General features: G+C 46.6%; 1 protein-coding gene across 1 annotated transcript in view; it reads right to left on the bottom strand.

The window, feature by feature from the left end:
• Nucleotides 1-16,787, bottom strand: part of CUNH1orf94 (chromosome unknown C1orf94 homolog) — a 45,154-nt gene extending 28,367 nt beyond the window's left edge. Inside the window, exon 1 of the mRNA XM_041653179.1 lies at nucleotides 16,474-16,787. Within this exon, the coding sequence (XP_041509113.1) occupies nucleotides 16,474-16,787 (314 nt within the window). The remainder of the gene's footprint in view (nucleotides 1-16,473) is intronic.
• Nucleotides 16,788-22,959: the final 6,172 nt, after the last annotated feature.

Here is a 22,959-nt window from a genome sequence, read left to right as displayed (position 1 = left end):
CAGGATGTGATCTACCCCACTGAAAAAGGCACTAAGCCATGTGGCTAATATAGATAAGAATAATGGGCTATATAAGTTATAAGAGTAAATAAGAAGCCTGACCTAATGGGCCAATCAGTTTATAACTTATGGAGACCTCTGTGTGATTTTCTTTGGGACTTGCTGGCTGTGGGAACTGGGCAGGATAGAAATCCTAACAAGCAGGACCTCATGTTACAAGCTGGGGTTTCATGGGCACATATTCTAAGCACCAGTTAACTTTGCTAAGTTCAAAGATAAGCACATATTTCCTGGAATCCACCAGGAAAGTGTGTGTGTGTGTGTGTGTGTGTGTGTGTGTGTGTGTGAGAGAGAGAGAGAGAGAGATGATGATGATGATGATGTCATTTCAGTTATGCATGCGAATGTCCCCTTGTGCATAGCAACATGCCACAGTTCTACATTAGACGGTTGGTTCCCTTGATCACTTTCCACCTTTTCTTTTTTTTCTTTTCTTTTCTTTTCTTTTTTTTTTTTTTTTTTGCTTTAAGGCAGGATCTCTCATTGAACCTGGAACTTATCAATTTGGCTAGGCTGACTGTCCAATGAGCTTGGGGGATTTTCTTGCCTCTGCCCCCAACCCCCACCCCCAGCCCTGGGACTACAGATGCATTGTCACACCCAACATTTATTTGAGTGTCAGGAATCTGAACTCGGGTCCTTGTGCACACACGTAGCGCTTTACCCAGAAACCATCTCACCAGCCTCTAGGATCCACCCCTGAATTTTGTTAGCACTGCCCCCTCCCCTACTGTTTGCGTTCTCCTTTGGGTTGATAAATGCCATAATATCTACCAGACTCTATCTAGTAAGTCATTCCAAGAAGGCAACCTAACTCCTGGGCTCCTGACAAAGGAATCAAGTCGGAAGCCATGCCAAGGTTCTGAGACTCCAGGTCTGTGCTGGTCCCCCTACCTCGCCAACCTCTGAACATGACCATTATGTGCTTGCGGTTCCGATGCTGTGCCATTTCTGCATTTTCAGTGTACAGAGTTGTGTAGAAATAAAGGCGACTGACTGACTGGCACCCCTTCCCTGCACAATGACTAAGCAAGCGTGTGGTTAGCTCCCCCAGCGACAGCTCTGTGTGCACGATAACACCGAGCAGGGATGAAAACTGCTACTCCGCTGAGCCAAACAACAGAAAAACGCAAGCAGCAAGTTGTTAGCACCGAAATATTTTCCTCCCACTGTGGCATCTTAGACCAATGGAAAACACATCACACAAGCCAAGTGTCCTGGCCACGTGGCTGAAGCAAGTGGAGACTTGAACCGTGGTCTGTCTGCAGACTGACCTCTGGCTTCACGGTTCTGTGTCTACCTCGTGGGGAACAGCATGGTAGAGTACTTAATAGGTCAGTTCCTGGAGGGAGGTGGAAACTAGCTAGACTCGACTCCCTACCCTTTTGCAGAGGGAGGCCAGGTCTTTTAGCAAGAGTCCTCATATCTAAGCCAAGAGCTAACATTGATTACATGGTACAGCTCTGAGCACGCCCCACCACAGCCTGGGTGGGGTAGCATGATCATCTGATGAAATACCTCTACTGCATCATGCTGTCATCAGGTCCTTTGATAGCTGCTCCTCTTCAGGATGCAGTAAGAAGCAAAGACTGAAGATGTGCTGTGGCTGAGTGGTGGTGGTGCACGCCTTTAATCTCAGCACTCAGGAGACAGAGGCAGGCCGATCTTTGAGTCTGAGGCCAGCCTGGTCTACAGAGTGAGTTCCAGGACAGCCAAGACTACACAGAGAAACCCTGTCTTTAAAAAAAAAAAAAATGCTGAGCTCCAATCACTAGCCCTAGCCTGAGTCACATATCCTAATACAGCCTGGTGATTCCATCTAACGCTAGTCCACGAGCACCTTCCCCAATCTTCAAACCTATCTTGGGTTGTACAGATGTGTCCAGGCTCAGTCCGGGCTTGGACCCAGTCACATATCTCGTGTGCCGCCTCAGTCTGGTAAGTCTGCCTGAGGCTAACCTTTCCATACCATGCCCAACCTCTAGGGCTAGCCTGTGATACACATGTGTGTCCCAATCTGCTGTGTCCTGGGAACCTCGTCTGCCCTTACTACCCCCAACAGTCAGGCCTAGTCTCAGACTCACAGACACAACCAATGAAAGAAAGAAATCCACAAGCCCAAGTCTCATCACAGTCACAAACAATATGAAAGGCCAAGGCAGTATTATGTATGCCATGAAGTCCACCAGTCCCATAGAAATGTTCTCTAATGAGAATTGCCTGGATGAACTCCAAGACACAGAACTTAGAAGAGCAACCATCAGCTTCATCTAAGGATTCAAGTTTAAAGAGGAGGCTAACAAATCAGCTCCGCGAACTCTGTGAGAACAGCAGTAAAAATGCCTGCATGAGGCCCAGGAAAACACAAACATATGGCAGAGTGAAGTGTCTGAGACAACTCAAGACTTGAAAACCGAATTCAGTAGAGAAATACTGAAGAAAACTCAAGCTGAAATGAAGATGGAATTTAAAGAACTCGATAACCCATTTAGAAACTCGGGGCTTGGCCTAGGGAAGGCCATGGTGAGCATTCGTGGAAGAAATCAAACCATGAATGAGCAGGTGCTGTCCCTCAGTTGAAGGAAAGCCCAAAGCTCCCATTCCAAGGCTGAGGAATTCCAGGAATGTGGCAAATGAAGCGATGATCCTCGGCTAAGAGTCAGTGAGCGGCTTGCCACAATTCTCTAAGTCCAAATTTAAGATGAATTAAATGGCCGGGCAATGGTGGCGCACGCCTTTAATCCCAGCATTCGGGAGGCAGAGACAGGCAGATCTCTGTGAGTTCGAGGCCAGCCTGGTCTACAAGAGCTAGTTCCAGGACAGGAACCAAAAAGCTACAGAGAAACCTTGTCTCAAAAAAAAAAAAAAAAAAAAGATGAATTAAATGACTACTCAACAAGATTCTGGAGTTCAATTGACTCTAGAGAGGATGACTGACTCCTTGCAAAAACCCATTTCTCCCCACTTCTTTAAATGGCTTCATTGTTCAACCAAGAACCCAAGCCAAAACTCCTGGTTCTGCCTCCGTGTCTCTAGCTTGCTCAAGCTGCATAGGGGATACCACCCGCTCACTCCTTACAAGTGGAATGGATCAAGTAGAGAATAGACTATCAAGACCTGAAGTTAAAGTAGAGGAATTAGACCACACAAGCAAAGAGGAGAGAAGGAGGGAACGAGGAGGGGAAGAACGAAGAAATAAAAGGAGCATGCAGGAACTGTGGGACACCATGAAAAGACCCAAATATTCAGAATAGACCTAGATGAAGAAGAAGGATGACAGGCCAGTTACTTAGACCATATCTTCAGCAAGTTCACAGAAGAAAATTTCCCCAAATTGAGGAAATTTGATACACAGCCATTCAGATTCAAGAAGCACACAGAGTAGCAAAAAGTCAAGACCAGGAAAGAAACTCCCCATGGCTTATCACGGTTAAAACACCAAATATTTGCAACGAAGTGTGGGTATCAAAGATGCAAGAGAAAAAGGCACATCACATATAAAGGAAAGCCCATCAGAATAACATGATTCCTTAGTGCAAACTTTAAAATCCAGAGGAGCCTGGAGCAGTGTACTGCAAGTTCTGGAAAACCACAGATGCCAACCTGTACTCTTGCATCCAAGGGCTTCAAAGAGAGGAGACAGATGCCCTTGAACCCAGTCTGAATTTTCCTTGAACCCATGTCAGCTCGGGTTGAAGATGGTGGTGTTTCTGGCCTTTCTACTTACAGGGGTTCAGAGGCCAACACTATTCCCATGACACATATATCAGCCCTCCCAGGGTGACCTGGGACCACTCGGGAGGGAAGCGGGGTAGCTAGCTCATCAAAACTGTCCCATCCTCCATCTCCCCCTGCTCAGGTCCAGTCAGCCAACTACTGGGTCTCCTCTCCCTATACAGTATGCAGGCATGTCCACACATCCATTATGCACACACCTATGCACCCATGCACATAGGCATATACCCCAGACACATGTACAGGCACACAATCATGTACACACGCCATAGTGAAACACACACACCACAGACGTTACACATGCATAACAACCATATACACAAATTGTATCTGTGCATCCATGCACACACCACACCACATACACCCCAAAACCACACACACACACACATGCATAAGCACACGCACACACACACACACAACACCCTAACTGTGTTGCTTGCAAACCAAGGTTGAGCCCAACTCTCTGGCCACTGGAGACCCAGACCACCTCTCTCAGTTTAGGGGTGGTATGCAGTTGTCTAGGAAGCCGAGGTCCTAAGGGTACCAGGAACCCCACTGAGCTCCCAGCTATTACTTTTCTGGTAGGGAGTCGAGGGCAAAAGGAGGGCCTTGAAAAAGCACTGGCCGCCCTGACCCCCAGCCCTCCTCCCCTCTCCAGCCCTCAGCAGGATTAAGGGAGATGATGAATGCGAAAGCGCTCGGTAAATTGTAAGGCGCGCTATGCAAATGTTAGCGGTTCTGACTGAGAGGCTGCAGGGTGAGCCGGAGAGCCAGACCCGGGCGGCGGGTCGGTGGCAGGCGCTGGAGTCCCACGGGCCAGCTTCACACATAGCCTGAGCCCCGCGTCACCAGTGCTGACCAAGGTGTAAAATCATTGAGACCTCGTTTCCTCAGCTGCTAAGTGGGGACAGGATGGTGACACCTTCCCAGTCAAAGGTCAGCAACACTATAAAATCGCTCTGCTCCCAGAATGCCAAGCCTGTTTATCGCATTTCCTCAACACAGGTCTCCACACACGGTGGAATCCGTTTCCTTAAAAGTCTCAGCAATGCTGCTGAAGGACTCAGCAAAGATCACCTGCCACGCTTTCCTTTGAAAACCATCAGCCTGGGTTGATGGGCCTCACCTTTGACCCCTAGAGTACTCCAGAAGTGTAGAGCGGTAGGTTCCAGGGCACTGGGGCGTGGTCCCAAGTACAAGCACCCTGAATGTGTGACTTTTCCTTTAGAATCGTTTTTTTTTTTTTTTTTTTTTTTTTTTTTTTTTTTTTTTTTTTTACTTTCCCAACATCCCGTTTATTGGAAATGGGATCCCAAAACCCAGGGTTAGAAATGGAAGAGCCAGGATTTGAACACCAGCAGGCCAGTTTCACCTTCCACTTTTTTTTGTTTGTTTGTTGTTTTGTTTGTTGAGACAGATTTTCTCTGTAGCTTTGGGACCTGTCCTGGAACTAGCTCTTGTAGACCAGGCTGGCCTCGAACTCACAGAGATCGCCTGCCTCTGCCTCCCGAGTGCTGGGATTAAATGTGTGCGCCACCACCACCCGGCTTCACCTTCTACTTTTTTTTTTTTTTTAAATTACTTATTGTGCTTTGGTGTTTTGCCTCTGCGAGGTCCCCTGGAACTGTACTTACAGACCTTTGTGAGCCGCCATGTGGGTGCTGGGAATTGAACCCAGCCCCTTCTCTAGATTCTTCACAGCAGTCCTGGGACTAACAGTCATTGACAAGCAGAAGTGAGACACACCCCTCCAAATCACGCCCCTTCCTTGAGCCCCACCCCCACCCCCACCCCCGCCCCCAGGAGATCAAGTGTTGAGTGCAGCCAAGGCCTGAGAGAGCTGAGTTTGGGGAATGAGAGATTCAGTGAGCTGGGGAATGAGACAGGAAATACTGGGAATAAACCCAGCAGTAAAGGAGCTTCGGCTGGGAGCTGCCGAGTGATTCTTATTGTTCAAATTATCTTTAAAACTTTTCATTTGAATCTGTTTAATAAGGGAAGGCTTACCCCAAGGAAGAGGTATTTTTTTAATGTGACTTGGGAGCTGAATTGGAAAGAACGTTGCAACAAAGATATTAAAAAGGGGATTAAAGCAAACCACTGGTGGCCCGTCTCTGCAGGCCTCCACAACCTGCGACACAGCTCCCAAAACCCATAAAATCAAATTACAAAGGGGAACATGGGAAGCAGGACCGTTAATCATGATTCGCCTTCCTTTGCTGCTCATGGCTTGTGGTGTTAAGCAGGCACGGACAAGCCGGCTGTTGAGAAGGGAGCCTGTTGTAGGGTGAGCTCAGGCACTGAAGCCCCTCGGGCTTCCTATCTTACCTCAGCTCCCTTCCAGCTGGTCATGTTGCCTAACCTCTCTGAGCCCCAGCATCATCCCCATCACAAAATGAGAACAATAGTAACCATCTACAACCATGGAAAGGTTGCTAGGAACGGAAATAAGAGTACATTGACTTCCGGAGCCTCACACATACAAGCTGCTCAAGAACATGCTAGCTCCCTTTTATGTAGCCTAAGGCAGAAGAGCAAAGTCTGCCATGTCTCAGCAGGCATGATATTCTTGCCCTACATGCCTCTATGTTCTCTCTGAGGGCTGTGCCCCTTTGCGTAGATCTCAGCCACTGCTAGGGCTTACTCTCCTCAAGGTGGCATTGTAATGGCTCGTCCATCATTCACTTCCTCCTTCATTCATACATACTGCATAATCACCGAGTGCCAGGAACTTGGCTGGACAGCGGAAAGACAAAGATAAGTAAGACACAAGGCCTGTCCTTAAGGAACCCCATGGTGCAGTGCTAGAGGAAACCATTGCCACAGGCAGCCCACAATACAACGTCAGGTGACCATCAGAACATGAAGACGCCTGTGCTAGCATGGAGCTGACAGGCACGCTTCTGGCCAACAGGCAATGAGAGCACTGGTTCTAATTTAGTTCTTCAATTCCATCACTGTTATAAAGACCACATCGCTCTGCCCTTGCTGCCAGGGAGGCATTTGTCTCCTGTGCTCATCTCTTCTGCTTTCTCTCGTGAAATAGGATAAGTTACGAAATTCTCTCGCTCCCCAAAATCTCTCTTCCTTACTTGAGTTGTTTCCTTCAGCTTGACTAGTGAGACCTAGACCCTCCTCTCCCCATTGTATTCTTGCGCTGTCATTTGATCTTTGCAAATTATCAGCGCTAATGGTGAAGGTGACCATGGTGATGAGGAGGATGGGGGTCATGATGGTACCAGCGACAGTGGTTGGGATAATGGTGGAGTGATGCTGCTGCTGAGAGTTATAACTGTGATAATGGTGAGGATGCTGGCGATGGTGGGGACAATGAGGATGGTGGTGGGGTTGGTGACGATGATGACGATGAGACGATGCAGGTGATGGCAACAATTACGATTGTAATGGCCAAGGGGGTGACAGCGATGACGACGATGATGGTGAAGTGATGATAACGCTGATAGTGATGATGTCAACCATCATTGTGATAACAGTGATGATGATGATGATGGCGGTGGCGGTGGTGGTGGTGATATTTACCCTAACTGTGATAACGGTGATGGTGCTGGTGTGATTGGTGATGGTGATGATGTTGATGAGATGATGAAGGTGACGGTAATGACGATTATTGTAACAGCCATGGGGGTGATAGCGATGACGGTGATGATGGCAGTGTGATGCTGATAGTGATGATGGTGTGATACTGGAGAGATTTGTCTGGTGATGGTAATGATAGCAATAACGGTGATCATGATGGATGATGATAGTAACAGCCATGACAATCATGATGATGTCAGTGGCAGTGATGACAATGGTTACAGTGGTGTCACAGTGACGGGGAAAGCAATGATAATAATGACAACGAGGAACACCGAGCTTTTTATCTTACCCCAAGTGCCATCAGGCATCACGTTCATTACTCCATTGACAGGACCCTTCAGGGCAGTCACTATGACCTTTCTCCATTTTTCAGATGAGGGCAGCAAGTGACACATCCTAAGGAACTTGGTTTCAACTAGAGAAACTAGAGAATTAGTGGTTCTAATCCTCCTGTCCAGTTTCTATTATATGGAATCGTATAAAACTCTTTTTTTAATTACTTATTTTTATTTTATGTGCATTGGTGTTTTGTCTGCATATATTTCTGTGTAAGGGTATCAGATTTTGGAATTACAGATGGTTGTGAGCTGCCATGTAGGTGCTAGGAATTGAACCCAGCTTCTCTGGAAGAGCAGTCAGTTGCTCTTAACTACTGAGCTATCTGCCCAGCCCCAAGAATCATAGAAAACTCTTAAGGAAGAAGTGGAGTATGTGCATAGCAAATCTCAGGGCAGAACTTTAGGGACAGTACACTGCCAGGTCCCCAGTTCAATCCCTAGCATCAGAAAGAGAGGGTGTGCAGATAGAGAAGAAAATATCCTAGTTCCTGTTTCTAAGAACAGGTAGGAATTCAACAGGAAAACAAAAGGGCATTTCTGATAGTTGAGTAGCCAGAGCAGATGCAAGGCCTGCAAATGCCGGAGCCGATGCAAGGCCGTGCATGACAGAGCAGATGCAAGGCTGTGCATGCCTACCGGTGCTCATCTTAGATTACAGAAAACTAAAAGAAATCATCAATGTGTATGCCTAGAACTACTACTCAGAATTACAACACAGACTCCAAGCCAAGCCAGAAGAACAGAGACCCACAGGAGATGTTTGAACAGAGCTATTGACAAGCTTCAGGCGGATGAAGCTGGTGAAGGGTGGAGCACCTCCTGAAGGGGGAGGGAGCAAAGGCACTGGAACAGGAAGGTGAGCGATGGCAGACATGACAAAAATGAGGAAGCAATGACTCGAAGGCTCCTGAGCTTCTGTGTCCCCAGTTCATGCAACTACTCAATAACAACAGTAGAAAGAATTGTACCGTTGGAAGAATCGTCCAAACAAGGCCGCATCTTTGCCTCTTGAGTTTCTCTGGCTTGCCCTGTATGGAAGACTAGAGTAAGCAAGGATCTACTGAAACAAATGAACTTCAGTGCAAAAGGCTGCCGAGCTCATTCCTGAGTTTATTTTGTTCGGATTTTGAATGCCACGTACTAGTTCATGGGACAAGCAAGGGATGGGGGTGTGGGTATCACAAGGCCAGTGGGACAGATGCTGAGACCCAGAATGGGGAACTCAGGAGGAAAGCACACCTGTTTATGGGTCTCTGACATCATCCTCCAACTATTGAGAGATGTGGGACTATGAGTTCCAGCAGCAGGATGCCCAACTGCCTTCCACAGACTCTCAAGGAGGTGCTAACTCCTGGAGGGGATGAAAGCACTGCTTATCACTTTAGACCACAAAGATACCCAGAACGGCCTGGAATGGGAGACATGTGTCAGGCTGGGAATCCCTCTGTGTGGGTCTTGTTGCTTTTACTCTCATCACCAGGCTCCACGCTTTCAAGATAATAATGAAAGACAATGTGTGTCTGAAGTGATTTCTCCAGTAAAGTAAATCCACTCAATTCCTTAATAACAATAGTAGAAAGAATTGCCCTGTTGGGAGAGTCATTCAAACAAGGCAGTGCCTTAGCTTCCCAAGTCTCTCTGGCTTACCCCATGTGCTATATGGATGAATACTTTGCACTGATATGGATCTCGGTTTATTGGTACAAATTTAAGGTCAGTTTTATTATTTGTATATTTATGCTCTTGATTAAAGCATTGTGTTTGAGCAACTCATTTAAAAATGTAATGTAAATTAATAAATACAGGTTAATAGACAGTCATTTATAATAGCCAAGCTTGTAGTCATGTTAGTTAGGTTTTCTAGATGTACAGAGATAAATTTCAGATGGACAGTTATTCTTCATACCTTTCAAAGACTAACAGAATATGGCATTTAAAATGTTTTAAGAACTTAGGACTTTTCATGACAGTGAGACACATCTGCTTCTGGCAGCACCAATCTACTTCAAGAGGATGATGGGTATCAAAGAGGTTCCATATGGAGTTGGTTAGCCATTTTGGCAAGAAACTGCTCTTGCTTTTACTGCTTGATGGTATGCTTTATAAACTGGACATGCAGGGCCCACAGAAAAATGACTGCTGAAGTTGCCTAGAGAAGGTGAGACAGTCCTTCAGGGTTCCTGCTTCATGAGTCTGCCAGACATTCTGCAGGACACAGAAGAAAGTGAGTGACAAACTGCCAACACAGGTGGAACTGTCTTTGAAATTTCCTGCTTCATGGAAAAGTCTGCCAGAATCTATGGACCTGTGGCTGAAGATGGATGCTACAATGTTACAGAAGAACTTTGGGTGACTGTCCAGGTAGTGAGATGTTTTGGAAGTTGTTTACAATGTACTTCCTGTTTACTTAAGTAATATTATATCCTTCTGTAGTCTTTGATGGAGTTGAAGAAAGATACTTAAAATTATAAAAGATAGATTATATATAAAACTTTAGACTCACAAAGATAGGAAAGATGATAGAGCATTTTTCTTAATTTGCCAAATGTAAGTGGACTAAATATTGTAACTATAATTTTTGCTTGATAACTGTTTTGTAACATGTAATTTTACTATGTTAAAGTTAAAACCTTCCTTTTTATTTAGATAGAAAAGGAGAGGTGATGTAGGATTCCCCTCTGTATGCTGTGAATATGTTTTATAGCCATTAGTTAAGAAGCTGCTTTTGGCCAATGGCTTAACAGAGTAAAGCCAGGCAGAAAATCTGAACAGCAATGTAGAGAGAGAGTAGGTGGATCAAGGAGATGCCAAGTAGCCACCGAAGGAGTCAGATACCGGAACTTTACCAGTAGGCCACAACCTCATGGTAAAATACAAAATAATAGGAATGGGTTAATTTAAGATGAAAGAGCTAGCTAGAAATAGGCTTACGCTATTGACCAAACAGTATTGCAATTAATATAGTTTCTGTGTGATTCTTTTGGGTCTGGGCAGCCAGGAACAAAGGAGCAGTGGCCACCTACACCCATGTAGATGGGGTGAGCAAATGTCCCTCCTGGAACAAATGAGAGTCAGTGTGAACCACCAGGGTGCTAGGCTCATTCCTAATTCTGCTTTTTGTTTTGCTTGGACTTTGAATGCCTAATTCAGACTTCTCCTGCCAACTTATCTTTCTGCCAGACTTTGCATGATGCTCAGCAAAGCCTTTGCACTCTGAAAACCAGGTTCAACCTGATTTGAGAAGCTCAGGAGCCCAGGAAGAGCCTGGAGGCCGTCAGGGAAGCTGCTCACAGCCAGCCAACCCAGGATCACCTTCCGACTCCATTCCTCTTGTGTACTCCATCCTTAGGAAGCTCCCATCCTTCCCTAAACTTGCTGGACTCTTTCCTCGAGCTCCACCTTCTCCATCCTCAAGAACAGGGACACAGGTAGTTTGAGAAGCCTTGATAACAAAGCTACTGTTAGTTATGGTATTATCTCCTACCATGGAACTGTACCCATGTCTTCTGCTACAGTCACAGTGCATGGGTGCCCAATCTATCCCGAAAGCCTTCCCCAAGTCTCAGTCATGTGCTCCTTCATTAGCATGCTTACTGCCGTATGTCACCCATTGTCCTTGCAAGGCACTGAAGCTCCACAAAAGATGTCAGGGCCTGTATCCTCTTTCCATCACAAAATAATGTTTCACCAAAGCCAGCAAGTGCACATTAAATGTTTCCTGGGTATTTCTGCAGCCTGATGAATCTGTGTCCCACCCTATTCACTGGCCGGGAGACTTTTCAAGGGAAGGGGATTTGCCCTTCTTAGCCCTGTATCCCTGTGGCCCAGCACTTGGGCCTGGTCTGCAGAAGGCAATGGCAAGCATTCACCGAAGGCATCAAAATAGAAATGAATGAGCAAGGACTGTTGTGTAGTCGGAGCAACGGAGACAGCCGAAAACCCAAAGCCCCCATTCTGAGACTGGGGAACTTTATTAGTGATGCTGTGTGGTGAATGAATGAATATGTAATCCTTGAATATGAGTCAGTAAGTGGCTTGCCACAATTCTCTGAGCCCAAATTTAAGACTAATTAAAAGATAACTGAGCAGGATTCTGGAGTTTAATTGACTCTAGACAGAACTATTGATTTCTTGCCAAAACCCATTTCTCCCCACTTCTTCCCCCACCTCTTTAAAAGGAACCATTGTTCAACCTATAACCCAAGGTAAAAACCCTGCATTCCCTCTTCTTATCGGTGTGCCCAAGTCATCTGCAGGGTCCCTGGTTCCCTCACACTGCACAAGAAACCCCCTACTCCTTCCATCCATGGTACAGTAACTGTGGTCCAGACACTGCCCCAAGTGGGCCTCAGCTGGTCCATCACAGCATCTCCCCAGAGACCTCTGACTTCTCATGCACATCCTAAGCCATGCTTGTGCAGAAACTGAAGGGATCTCTGAAAAGCTCCCAGAATGTGCCGGCACACTGGCACTAGATCTCAGCTCTATGCGGTGACACTTTGAGGTCACTTAAGACCTCACCAGCCCTATTCGGGTGTCAACTAACACTATGTCCCCATAACTCAGGACCCCCAGCCACACTCTCTCTCCCAAAGTTCACATCATCCCCTCAGAGTCCTTGTGCTTGCTGTGTCTCCTGTCTCCACCTAGATGGTCTCTTCCAGGATTGTCAGATGCCCAGCTGCTTACTGGCATCTGAGATTTAGCTATAGGCACCTACACTTCGGCCTAACAAGTCTCATGTTGTTTCTTTGTTGGATGCTGTTTTCATCGTTGTACTTGTTGTTAGCTGGTATTATCTCACCTCTTTTATGTGCTTATCACTGGTCTCCTCCGATGAGAACACCTTCACATTTTGAAGTTATCATAGTTTTTTGTTGTTGTTTGTTTAAACCTTACTTGTTTTCTGTTATTTTATCTAGCTCAAAAGACTTGTCCCCCATCACTTAGCACTGCGCCAGGCATACAGTAGCCTCTAGTATTTTTTTGATGGAGTAAATGAACTTCTATGTGCCTGCAGAATAAACACGGCATGAAAATGAATGTGTCTGCGGTGTTGGTCACCACTAACAGGACTATATAATGCAGGAGTGGATACAGTCAGCATGCGTGGATCCCACCCATATATCCGCACTTGGTTCTGAGGACCCCATTGCCATGAGCACCAGGAATATGAACAGGAAGCCAATATATGAGTCAGATAAAGAGTAAAAGGAAACCGGGGTATTCAGTTTGCAAAGCCAAAAAGTCCGGGGAGGGGTCTGCTGTTGTCCTTTGCCATCTAAAGCACTGGAGAGAGAAAAGAGAGTAATCCTGTAGTCCCAAGAAAAGAATACGGATCTCTTAGTTTGATGGGAACCGATTTCAGCTCCAGGGAAAACAAGTCCCTTTGAGAGAGGTGGCAGTTTCAGGCATGGCACTCCTCCATCCGAGGGAGGGTGTGAATGACTACTTGGCAAAGACATCGTGGAAGTGACTCAGGCAGACCAGGATGGCCTCCAAGACCTTGCCTTCAGGTTTCTGAGACATTTGGGGACAGGGTCAAGAAACTTTTTCTGGGATCTGGAGAGATGACAGGGTGACTCAGTGAAGAGCATCAGGTACACTGCCAGAGGACCCAGCTTCAATTCCCAACACCCACATGGCAGCTCACAACTGTCTAACTCCAGACTGAGGAGGACCAATGCCCTCTTTTGGTGTGTGTGGGTACCAGGCACACATGTGGTGCACGGACATACAAACAGAACACCCATACACATAAATATTTTAAAAGTTTTTAAAGTTTTTAAGATTCAAAAACTAGCTTAGTTATCCTGAAAAGCAATACCATCAAACTAAATTCTACAGATTGATCAGGGAAAAGACTGACAGGCAGGTGTCTCATGGCCCAAACACATAAGACACCCTGCTTTGCTCTTTAGTTTTAAAGTCTACCCATGATCCCTCAGAACATGGAGTTCCCAGGCAATGTGATGTGCAGACATGCCTTGTGTTCTAGGGGAAGATGGGCCACCCTGGTCAAGATGGTCCAATATTTCATCTCTGAAATTCTACCCTTTCTTAAGAGTAGAACCTCAGGCCTCAGGCAAAGAAAGAAACTTCTTCAAACCTCAGCCTACTCCTCTGTAATAAAGTATTTTACCATCTGGGAGGCTGTGAGTTTGAGCTCAGCTTGGGAAGTATAATGGGTTCCAGGCCAGTCTGGACTACGTAGTGAGACCCTGTCTCAAGAAAACAAATGGCTGCTGGTGGTGCAGGCCTTTAATTCCAGCACTGGGGAGTCAGAGGTAGGTAGAGATCCGTGAGTTCAAAGCCAGCCTGGTCTTCAGAGCAAGTTCCAGGTCAACCAGAACTACACAAAGAAACCCTGTCTTGAAAAAACCAAAAAAAAAAAAAAAAAAAAAAGAAAAGAAAGAAAGAGAGAGAGAGAAAATAAAGAAAGAAAAAAAACCAAATAAATAAATGAGAATGAATTTCATTTAAAAGGAAGAGAGGAGCAATTGAGAAACCAGAATGGCAGTTTGATAGTTATAGAAATTTAGATCTATAGACTCTCACTACCCAAATTTATTCTGGGGGTTTGCAAATGTGTATAATGGATAAAAATGGGGAGTTTGAAAAGGTACCTACCCCCTGCAAAATATGCAAGGTTTACAGAAATTTATAGCTGTTCTCATTAGAAGAAATATATCAATCCTAATTACTAGCAGGATCATTGAATGACTCTGATTTGCCACCTCCAGCAACCCCTACCATTACCCCCATTTGGCAGATGAAGAAACCAAAGCTCAGGTCCACTGACAGTCACAGGTTCTGCAGTCGGCACAGGGCTGAACCTGGTTGTCTTTCATTTCAAGAAGCGTTCATTGCGTTCTACTAGGCAGATAGCTTACACAGTTATGATGTGCTTTATTCACCTCAACCAATGGTTTCCCAGGTCTCTTTTCAGTCTCTGAACTGTTTCAAATACAACCATACTCAGAACTCCAGTTAGTAAAACCACAAAAAGCCTCAACAGCTCTGGCTGAAGCATGTGTGGGGACCAGCGCACAGCCCACTTGACTCCAGGGTGGCCATCTGAAGGACCCTCGGGCCTTGGAGCACAACATGAAAACTAGATGAAAGCCAATAGCAGTGACCCTCCCATCCCCAAACTTGACAAATTAAATAGTAAGGCAGGTTTGTTTGTATCATTATACATCTTTCATTTCTTGGTTTCCCATCGCATTCGACCCTCGTTATCGACTATGAGTTGGACAAGGCAGGGCACGTCATCCTCAATTTGCAGATGAGAAAATCAAGGCCAAATGGAGTGAATCAGCCGGCCAAAGTGAGGCCAGTTCAATTTCCGGCCAACGGGGGACTGGAAGTAGTAGAGTCTGTCTCCATGAATTCGGGATGAACTGGCAGAGGAAAAGCTATCTACTGGAAACTGTGGCTGACCTCTGATCCAGAAAGTGGACAATCAGCTCCTTGGCCCCTGAGAGAGCTGACTACAGCCCCAAGGTTTCCCGTGCCAAGGTGCTGTCCTAAAGCAGATGGCAATGAACAGAGCTGAGGAGCTCAGCGCCACTGAACAGACCAGCCACAGGATGCTGGCTATAGAAAGCCACTTCCATCTGAGCCCGTCCTGCTGAGCACAGGGCAGAGGAGGCAGAAGCAGCCAGCATACCTTCTACCTTCATCTGCATCAAGCAAAGGCGCTTGCAAAGGGACTGAAGCAAGTGCAGACCTGAGCATCTGCCGCCCTTGAATTTCCCTCTCAGCCATTGCTTTGAGAGCCCCTGAAACCTGAGGCGGCAGATAAATAAATGCCTGAACGGCTCCCCCATCTCTGAGCTGAGTCGGAGCATGTGTTGGGGGGCAGACAACACTTAATTATCACTTAGTCTTTAATTAGCACTTAATTATTAACACTTAATCCATCTGTAAAATGGGGACACTAATACCTGTTTCGCAGGGGGACCGGGAGGATTAATTAACGCTTGCAGCCCACTTTGAAGATGCTGAGCCTTGAAAGAGTACTCAATAGTGACATTAATCACGGCAGCGGAAGCACTCCTTTTCCTAATGAGATCCCTTCTTCCTCTCTCATCCTTCCTCTCCTTTCCAATATCCAGTCCCAACAATATCTCCTCAACTTTTCCCTGATGCAGAAACACTTAGCTCTGGGTTTCCCACACATGGGATTTCCCATCCGGGAAGCTGGCTATTTACAGCCATCTTCCAGCACTTTAATTTTCTATTATGTCCTCTGAATATGTCAATGCCTTCCCAGTAAATATTTTGATGTGCGCTCTTGCAGTAGCTCTGTGGATGCTGAATGGGACAGCTGCTCTCTGTATTAGGGGATTCCAGATGTGGTTTCCAGCCACCAGACTCATCTGTGCCGAAGCCTGAACTTTTCTTGGGAGAGGGGAAAGAGCCTCTAGTTGCCTCGGGATACAGGAATCTAAACCCTAGGCTTGTCGAGAATGCTCTTGCAATGACCCCAGAGCTTCATCTTAGTTACCCAGGCCTTTAGAATCAGAAATGTCTTCCTAACAGCTGGAAAGAAGCTGCCAGGAATGATGTATACCCGCTTTCTTGGAACTTCAGGACCTTGGTCAGCTCCCTCCGCCAACCTCCCCCTTATTGAGGATTATGGGGATGGAGAGCCAGAGCGTTCAACCCAAAGTCAGACTACATTCCTCTTCCCTCCATTCTATCTTGATAACCAACTAAACAGGGGACTACTCACTCTTCTTGGAAGCTGACAGTCGCAGTCATGGGCGCGGAGAGTTTCTCCAGTGAGGTCCTGGGCTGCAGGGACTCTGGCAAGCCCTGAACTCTCTTCCAGATGTCATGGCAAATCTTGTCTAGGCTATCCTGGGGTGTGTCCTGGTGGATCCAGACGTATCTGGGGAATGGCCCCAGGGCGGATGGACGCTTGGCCACCAGGGCCGAGGATGGAGGGAGCCCATTTCCACTGGCCATCCTCTTTCTCTCTTTCCGGAAGCCCCTTTGTCCACCCAGGGCTGGGAGACAAAGGGACTGTCCACCACCAGCCCTCATTCACCAGAAAGGAAGCTGAAGATTGGGTCTGGGAAGCAGTCAGTTCTGGCCGGCTGTTGCTCCAGCCAAGGGGTGGGTTTCAGAGGCCTTTTGTTTGGGTGGGAATGAGAAGTAGGGAGCAACTTTCTTTTGGGGAGGGGGGGCTTATGTTGACTTACTTTTATTTGCTCTTTCCTGGCTTTTGCCCCCCTCCCCCTCTCCCGTAGAAGAAAATATTTAAAAGTCAACAAAAACCAGTAACTTAGTAACCGTGGAATGCCCCGGAACTCAGGAACCAAGCGCCTGGGCGGGCAGAATGACATCTGGGAACGACTGGAGGAGAGGACTGGCTCTCCCACAGAACCCTGCACTCCCCCTTGCAACACTCCTGTGACACCTTTCAGGGCCTGGGACTCAGCCCATTTTCGCCTGTCTAGCCGCCACGAGGGCTGAGTAAGGGCTGGACACTGTTCTAGACTGGGTGGGGACGGGCCATGAAACAGTCACCTCCCACCTTCCCAGAGATCAGGTGCACACCGAGAGCTAACGGCCCCTGCCCGCCCACAGCAGGTCCTGGCTTTAGCTCTCCCGGCCGCCCCCTTCTGTCCCTCCCTCTGCTGCAGCTGTTGCTGCTGCTGCTCTGCCTCTCTAGAAAGAACTCTCCAATGCGGTGTTGTGCTGGCAGTCTGCCTAGCCCCAGTCCCCAGTGGACACCTGTCGCGCCTCCGTGCAGAGCTGCGACCCAGCACCGCAGAGGGTCCCAACCCTTCAAAGGGCGCCGATTGAGCAGGGCGGGCCCGGGCTGGGGTCAGCAGATTTGTGTGCCCAGTAGCTCCCACACACCCCTGCCGTCGAGAGCTGCTGGGATTCTTTCTGTGGGTTCAAGCGCAACGGCTCGGCGGCTGAGTGCGCGGGGGCACGGGACCGAGCGTTCGTACCCAAGGACCTCAGGTGGAGTGGGGGTGGGGTGCAGCTGGGAAGACCACAGGAGCCTCCCTTTTGAAGTAAGTCCAAGTAAAACACTGTCTCCCCACCACCACAGAATACAAACTTAAGAGCCCGGGAGAGTGGGTGACCTGCCCCTTTGTCCTCTGGCTTTAATCCTAACTGCCATTCCAAGGGAGCACCAAGGACTGAGCCCAAATCTTACCCTATTCAAGTTCAAGAGTTTAGTACTACTTTTTATTCGGTGTACACGACGGGAGGAAACTGAGTTTCCAAGTCCTGAAAGGGTGTATCCAGAGTTCAAGAAGGCAGTCTGGATTTCAAAAGCTCCAAACTCTAGTCTGGATCTGGTGCCCTGGGCTCCCGAGCAGACCCCAGCGGTAGAGGTGGAAAACAAACAACTCAGCTCACTCACTCTTTTACTAGGAATCGATAGTCCCCGCCCCCACCGGAAGCTTCTCCTTACCTCGCCTTCCAAGCATTCCCTGGTTCCCCAAAGCAGTGGTTACTCCTCCAACAGACCACGGGGGAAAGAACCAGCAGGAGGTGGAAGAAAGAATAGAGGCGCACAGAAGCAGCCTGGAGAAGTCAGCTGCAGTGACCTGAATCTTCCTTTTCCTCCAGTTACTCAGGGACCCTCTTTCTGTACCAGGTAAGCTTCTGGGCGCTGAAGAAGATGATGGAGAAAAAGTTGGTGCCTTCTCTCATGGTGCCTTCTTCTGACAGAGGGAGGTGTGTTATTTAACTCAAAAAGCCTGAAGCAGTGACTACACGTAGACCAAAGAGCTGCTGCAAAGTAACTGGTAGCAAAGACTGAATTTCTGAGCTGGGTGTGGTGGCACACACCTGTAAACCCAGCACTTGGGAGGCTGAGGCGGGAGGATCTCAAGTTCTGGGCTAGCCTGAGTTACATAGTGTGCCCATCAGAATTCTGGCACACAGTAGGTACTCGATAAATACATGTTAGATAAACTAATGGTATTCTGTATATAAAGTGTAGCTTTGCTCTTTACAGAGGGCCTGAGTTCCTGGAAATGTTGACTCTGAGTTTTGCAAGCTGAGCTTCATTCCTTTTTGATTTTCATTATGAAATTGAAGATGTGCTCCTTTGGGGAAAATTCCGAGGACCTAGACAGGATAAAATTATAGTTAAGAATGTAGAAAACCTTTTAAGAGTGTATTTAAAGGAAAAGTGATCACTTCTGATGAAATATTAATAGTTCTGAAAATGTCACTCGGTGTTTGTGCCGCTTGGCATTTGGTTGGCTAACACCCATGCTTAGAGCAGAGTGCCAAGACTTTACACTGCCCAGGCCACAGGCTTCAGGAAAGCCAGTCTGGCAGCCCCCCCCCCCCCCCCGCCCCCTGCTTCCTCTTCCCCTGAACAGGGATCCAGGTATCTAGGACTAAGTCAGAAAGGACAGGAGAGGGGAAAAAAGCAAAACAAGGTGGGGATAGGGAACAAAGATAGAGATGGGGTTCTTAGAGCACACAGGCTTCTGCGAGATGCTGAAAAATTCTTAAGTGATGTCTTTAAAACCACATAAAGCTACATCTGATCTGAACGCCACCAGCCACCGCGGGATTATTGAAATTTTAATTGTATTTTAACATAAGTTTAAAAATTCAGTTCTTGGGCTGGAAAGAAGAGGGCTCGATGGATAAAATACTTCCCTGTAAGCACGAGGCTGTGGATTCAGGTCACCAATGGCAATATAAAGAAACCAGGCAGCAGCATACAACTGTTGCCCCGGCACTGGGGGTGGGGTGGGGTGGAGGATTTCTGGGCATCCTGGAGAGGTTATTGTTTGCTCCACACAAGTGAGAGCCATCCAAGGGGAGGGAATCCTTGGAAAAATGCCTCCATAAGATTGACCTGCATGCAATTCTATGGGGCATTTTCTTAACTAGAGATTGATGAGGAAGGGCCCAGCCCACTGTAGGTGGTACAGCCCTCTGCTGGAAGTCCATTGGTGTATAAAAATCCAAACTGAACAAGCCAGGAAGAATAAGCCAGTAAACAGCACTCCCCTTGGCCTCCTACCTCCAGGTTCATACCTTGAATTCCTGTCCTGACTTCCTTTAGATAGACTAGGATATGAACTATAAACTGAAATAAACCCTTTCCTCCCCAAGTTGCTTTTGATTATGGTGTTTTATCACAGCAATAGAAACCTTCTCGGAGACACTGGGGTGGCGGGTATATATACACGTAGGAACATACAAGCATGAACGCACATGTGTGCATGCACACACATTCCTATCTAAATAAAAGATTAGAAAAAAATGGTTCTTCACCTGCGCTAGGCACATCTCAAGTGCCCAAGAGCCACCTGGGTCTGGAATTACCATGTTGGATAGTACAGAGAACATACTACAAGACATTAGAGTGAGCCTACTTGGGTCCAAATTAAGATTTCATTAGGTTTTGAGTTGTCTATCGCCTGTCACAGGACACTGAGGTGAGCACTATGTGCTTTGGTATATGGTTTGTGAAGGCTGTCACACCCTGTGCTTAAAATTAGGAATTCACTTTTTAGTAGTTCTAGAGGCTAGAACTTGTTCTAGGACTTGAACATCATCAGAGCTGTCTTCAGAAGTGTGATGATCAGTTTTAATTGCCAATTTGACAGAGTCTAGAACCTGGGGAGTGATGGCGAGCATTACGGTGGCTTGAGGGCAAGACTGTGGGTGATAAGACAATGTGGTAGTTTAAATGTAATTGGCCCCATAATCTCATAGGAAGTGGCACTACTAGGAAATGTGGCTTTGCTGGAGTGAATATGGTCTTGTCACAGGAAGTGCGTCACTGTGGGGGCAGGCTTTGAGGTTTCCTATGCTCAGTATATCCCCAGTGTTTCAGTCAACTTCTTGTTGCCTGCAAGATGTAGGACTCTCAGTTACTTCTCCAGTACCATGTCTGCCTGAGCACCCGCCATGCCCCCCCCATCATGCTGTGGATGGACTGAACCTCTGAAACTGTAAGCCACCACCTCAGCTAAGTGTTTTCCTTTATAGGAATTGCCGTGGTAATGGGGTCTCATCATAGCAGTAGAATTCCTAAGACAGATCATCAACATAGATTATGTTGACGTGGGATGATCCATCCACCGTGGGTGGCAACATTTCTTTTAAAGGGGATCCTGAATTGAATAAGAGTGAAGTACATGAGTTGAGCTTAAATATATATGCACAAAGTCACTGTTATCCACTCTTGACTATGTGGATAATGTGACTAGATGCTTCAGGTTTCTGCTGCCTTGGCATCCCCTCAACTATTACCTAGAACTTTGAGCAAAATACATCAGATATTTTTGAAGGTAGTTTATCACAATGATTATAAAGAAATTTAGACAGAATCTCTTTTCCCTAGCTGTAGACTATCTCTCCTTGTCTTCACAGGGACTGTCTGTGCATGACCCTATCTCAATCTCCTTTACTTAAAAGGATTTGAGGGGTTGAGGAGATGGCTCTATTGGTAAGGGCTTGTCACACAAGCATAAGGATTTGGCTTTGATCCTCATCACCCAAGCAAAAGGTGAGAAACAGTGGTACTTGCATGCAATCCCAGTGTTGGGGAGGCAGAGAGAAACAACTCTCTAGGGATGAGTAGAATGATGCTAGATGCTCTATTATGAAGTAATTGTTTAACACATAGTAGTTGCTAGGATACCTGGCACAGAAGAGGCCTATTGAAGCACTGTATATTGGTCTGATTTTTAATATTTATTTTATTTATTTATTACGTATACAATATTCTGTCTGTGTGTATGCCTGCAGGCCAGAAGAGGGCACCAGATCTCTTTACAGATGGTTGTAAGCCACCATGTGGTTGCCGGGAATTGAACTCAGGACCTTTGGAAGAGCAGGCAATGCTCTTAACCACTGAGCCATCTCTCCAGCTCCTGGTCTGATTTTTGATTACATTGAATTGTATGCTATCAGAGTCTCTGAGCTGCGGCTTCTGGGCTAAGTGGAGCGACGGAGAATTTTAACTGTGGAAGTCATCATGTGAGCCTCTCGAGGCTCTGATTACTTTTTCATTTGTGTGTGTGTGTGTTTGTGTGTGACTGTGTAGACACACCTCTCCTGTGTGTGAGTGCACATTCATGTGGAGGCCAGAGATTGACTTTGTCTACCTTGATGTCTCTTCTACTTTGTTTCCTGGAGCAGGATTCTCTCCCCAACCAAGAGCTCTTCCTTGGGGCTAACCTAGCTGGCCAGCTTGCCTAGGGAATTCTCTCTCAGCCTCCCGAATACTGGTATTGCAAGGGTGTTACTACAGCCACTTGGCTTTTTATGGGAATGCTGGGTAGATGAGATCTTTCTCATGCATGTATGTGCAGCAAGCATTTTATGCACTGTATCACCCTATTCAACCCCCACACCATGTCACTGGCTGCATTTCTGAACACCAGTCATGGGCCCCCATAGAGTAAGGCACAAGGATTAAAGGAGTCCTGTACCCCAGACAGATCACTGCTCATGAAGAAGAAAGGGGAGTGACATTTCATTTGTATTTTAATAAATAAAGCTTGCCTGAGGATCAGAAAAGTAAAACAGCCACACTGGCCAGCCTTACAGGTCAAGCAGCAATGACAGACACGTTTAATCCCAGCAGTTATACTAGTTTGCCACAGAAACCAGGCAGTAATGATGCCTGCCTTTAATCCCAGAACTAGAAAGGATTATAAAACGGAAGAGACAGTTCTCAGTCTCATTCTGAGATTCCTGGAGGCAGGATCACCATTTTCGGACTGAGGTCAAGGTAAGAGCCAGTGGCTTGCTGCTTTGCTTTTCTGGTCTTCAGGTTGAACCCCAATATCTGTCTCTGAGTTTTTATTAATCATGCTTCATTTGGCGCCTAACTTTTGGGGTACAAATCTACAAAAAAGTCCTTTGCCCAAGGCTTTTTAGCTACCAGCTAAAGCCAGAACTGGGATCGGAATTCCAGTTCTAGGAATTTGAAGCCAAACATAGTCACTTGGGTTCAGGAGAAAAGAAACAGTGCTCCCAGGTTCCTCCCACTCCAGCCTAGCTTCCATGTAAAGATGAAAATCCACAGAGAATCTGGATATTGTATGTTATGGTGTTGTCTTTGAATTATTTGACTGCTGAAGAAGGAGCAACAGCTGCTAAAAGACATTTGATTATAAATGCTGCTGGATTAATCCATCCTATATATTTTGAAAAAGCCTTGACTCTAAAATTTAAGTCAAAAGGTATGTTACTTTGGAGAAGAGGTTTT

Source organism: Microtus oregoni, unplaced genomic scaffold (assembly GCF_018167655.1).
Source record: "Microtus oregoni isolate MIOR12 unplaced genomic scaffold, Mior012 000005F_ref0000423, whole genome shotgun sequence".
Taxonomy (NCBI): domain Eukaryota; kingdom Metazoa; phylum Chordata; class Mammalia; order Rodentia; family Cricetidae; genus Microtus; species Microtus oregoni.
This window is presented reverse-complemented; position numbering and strand designations above follow the sequence as displayed.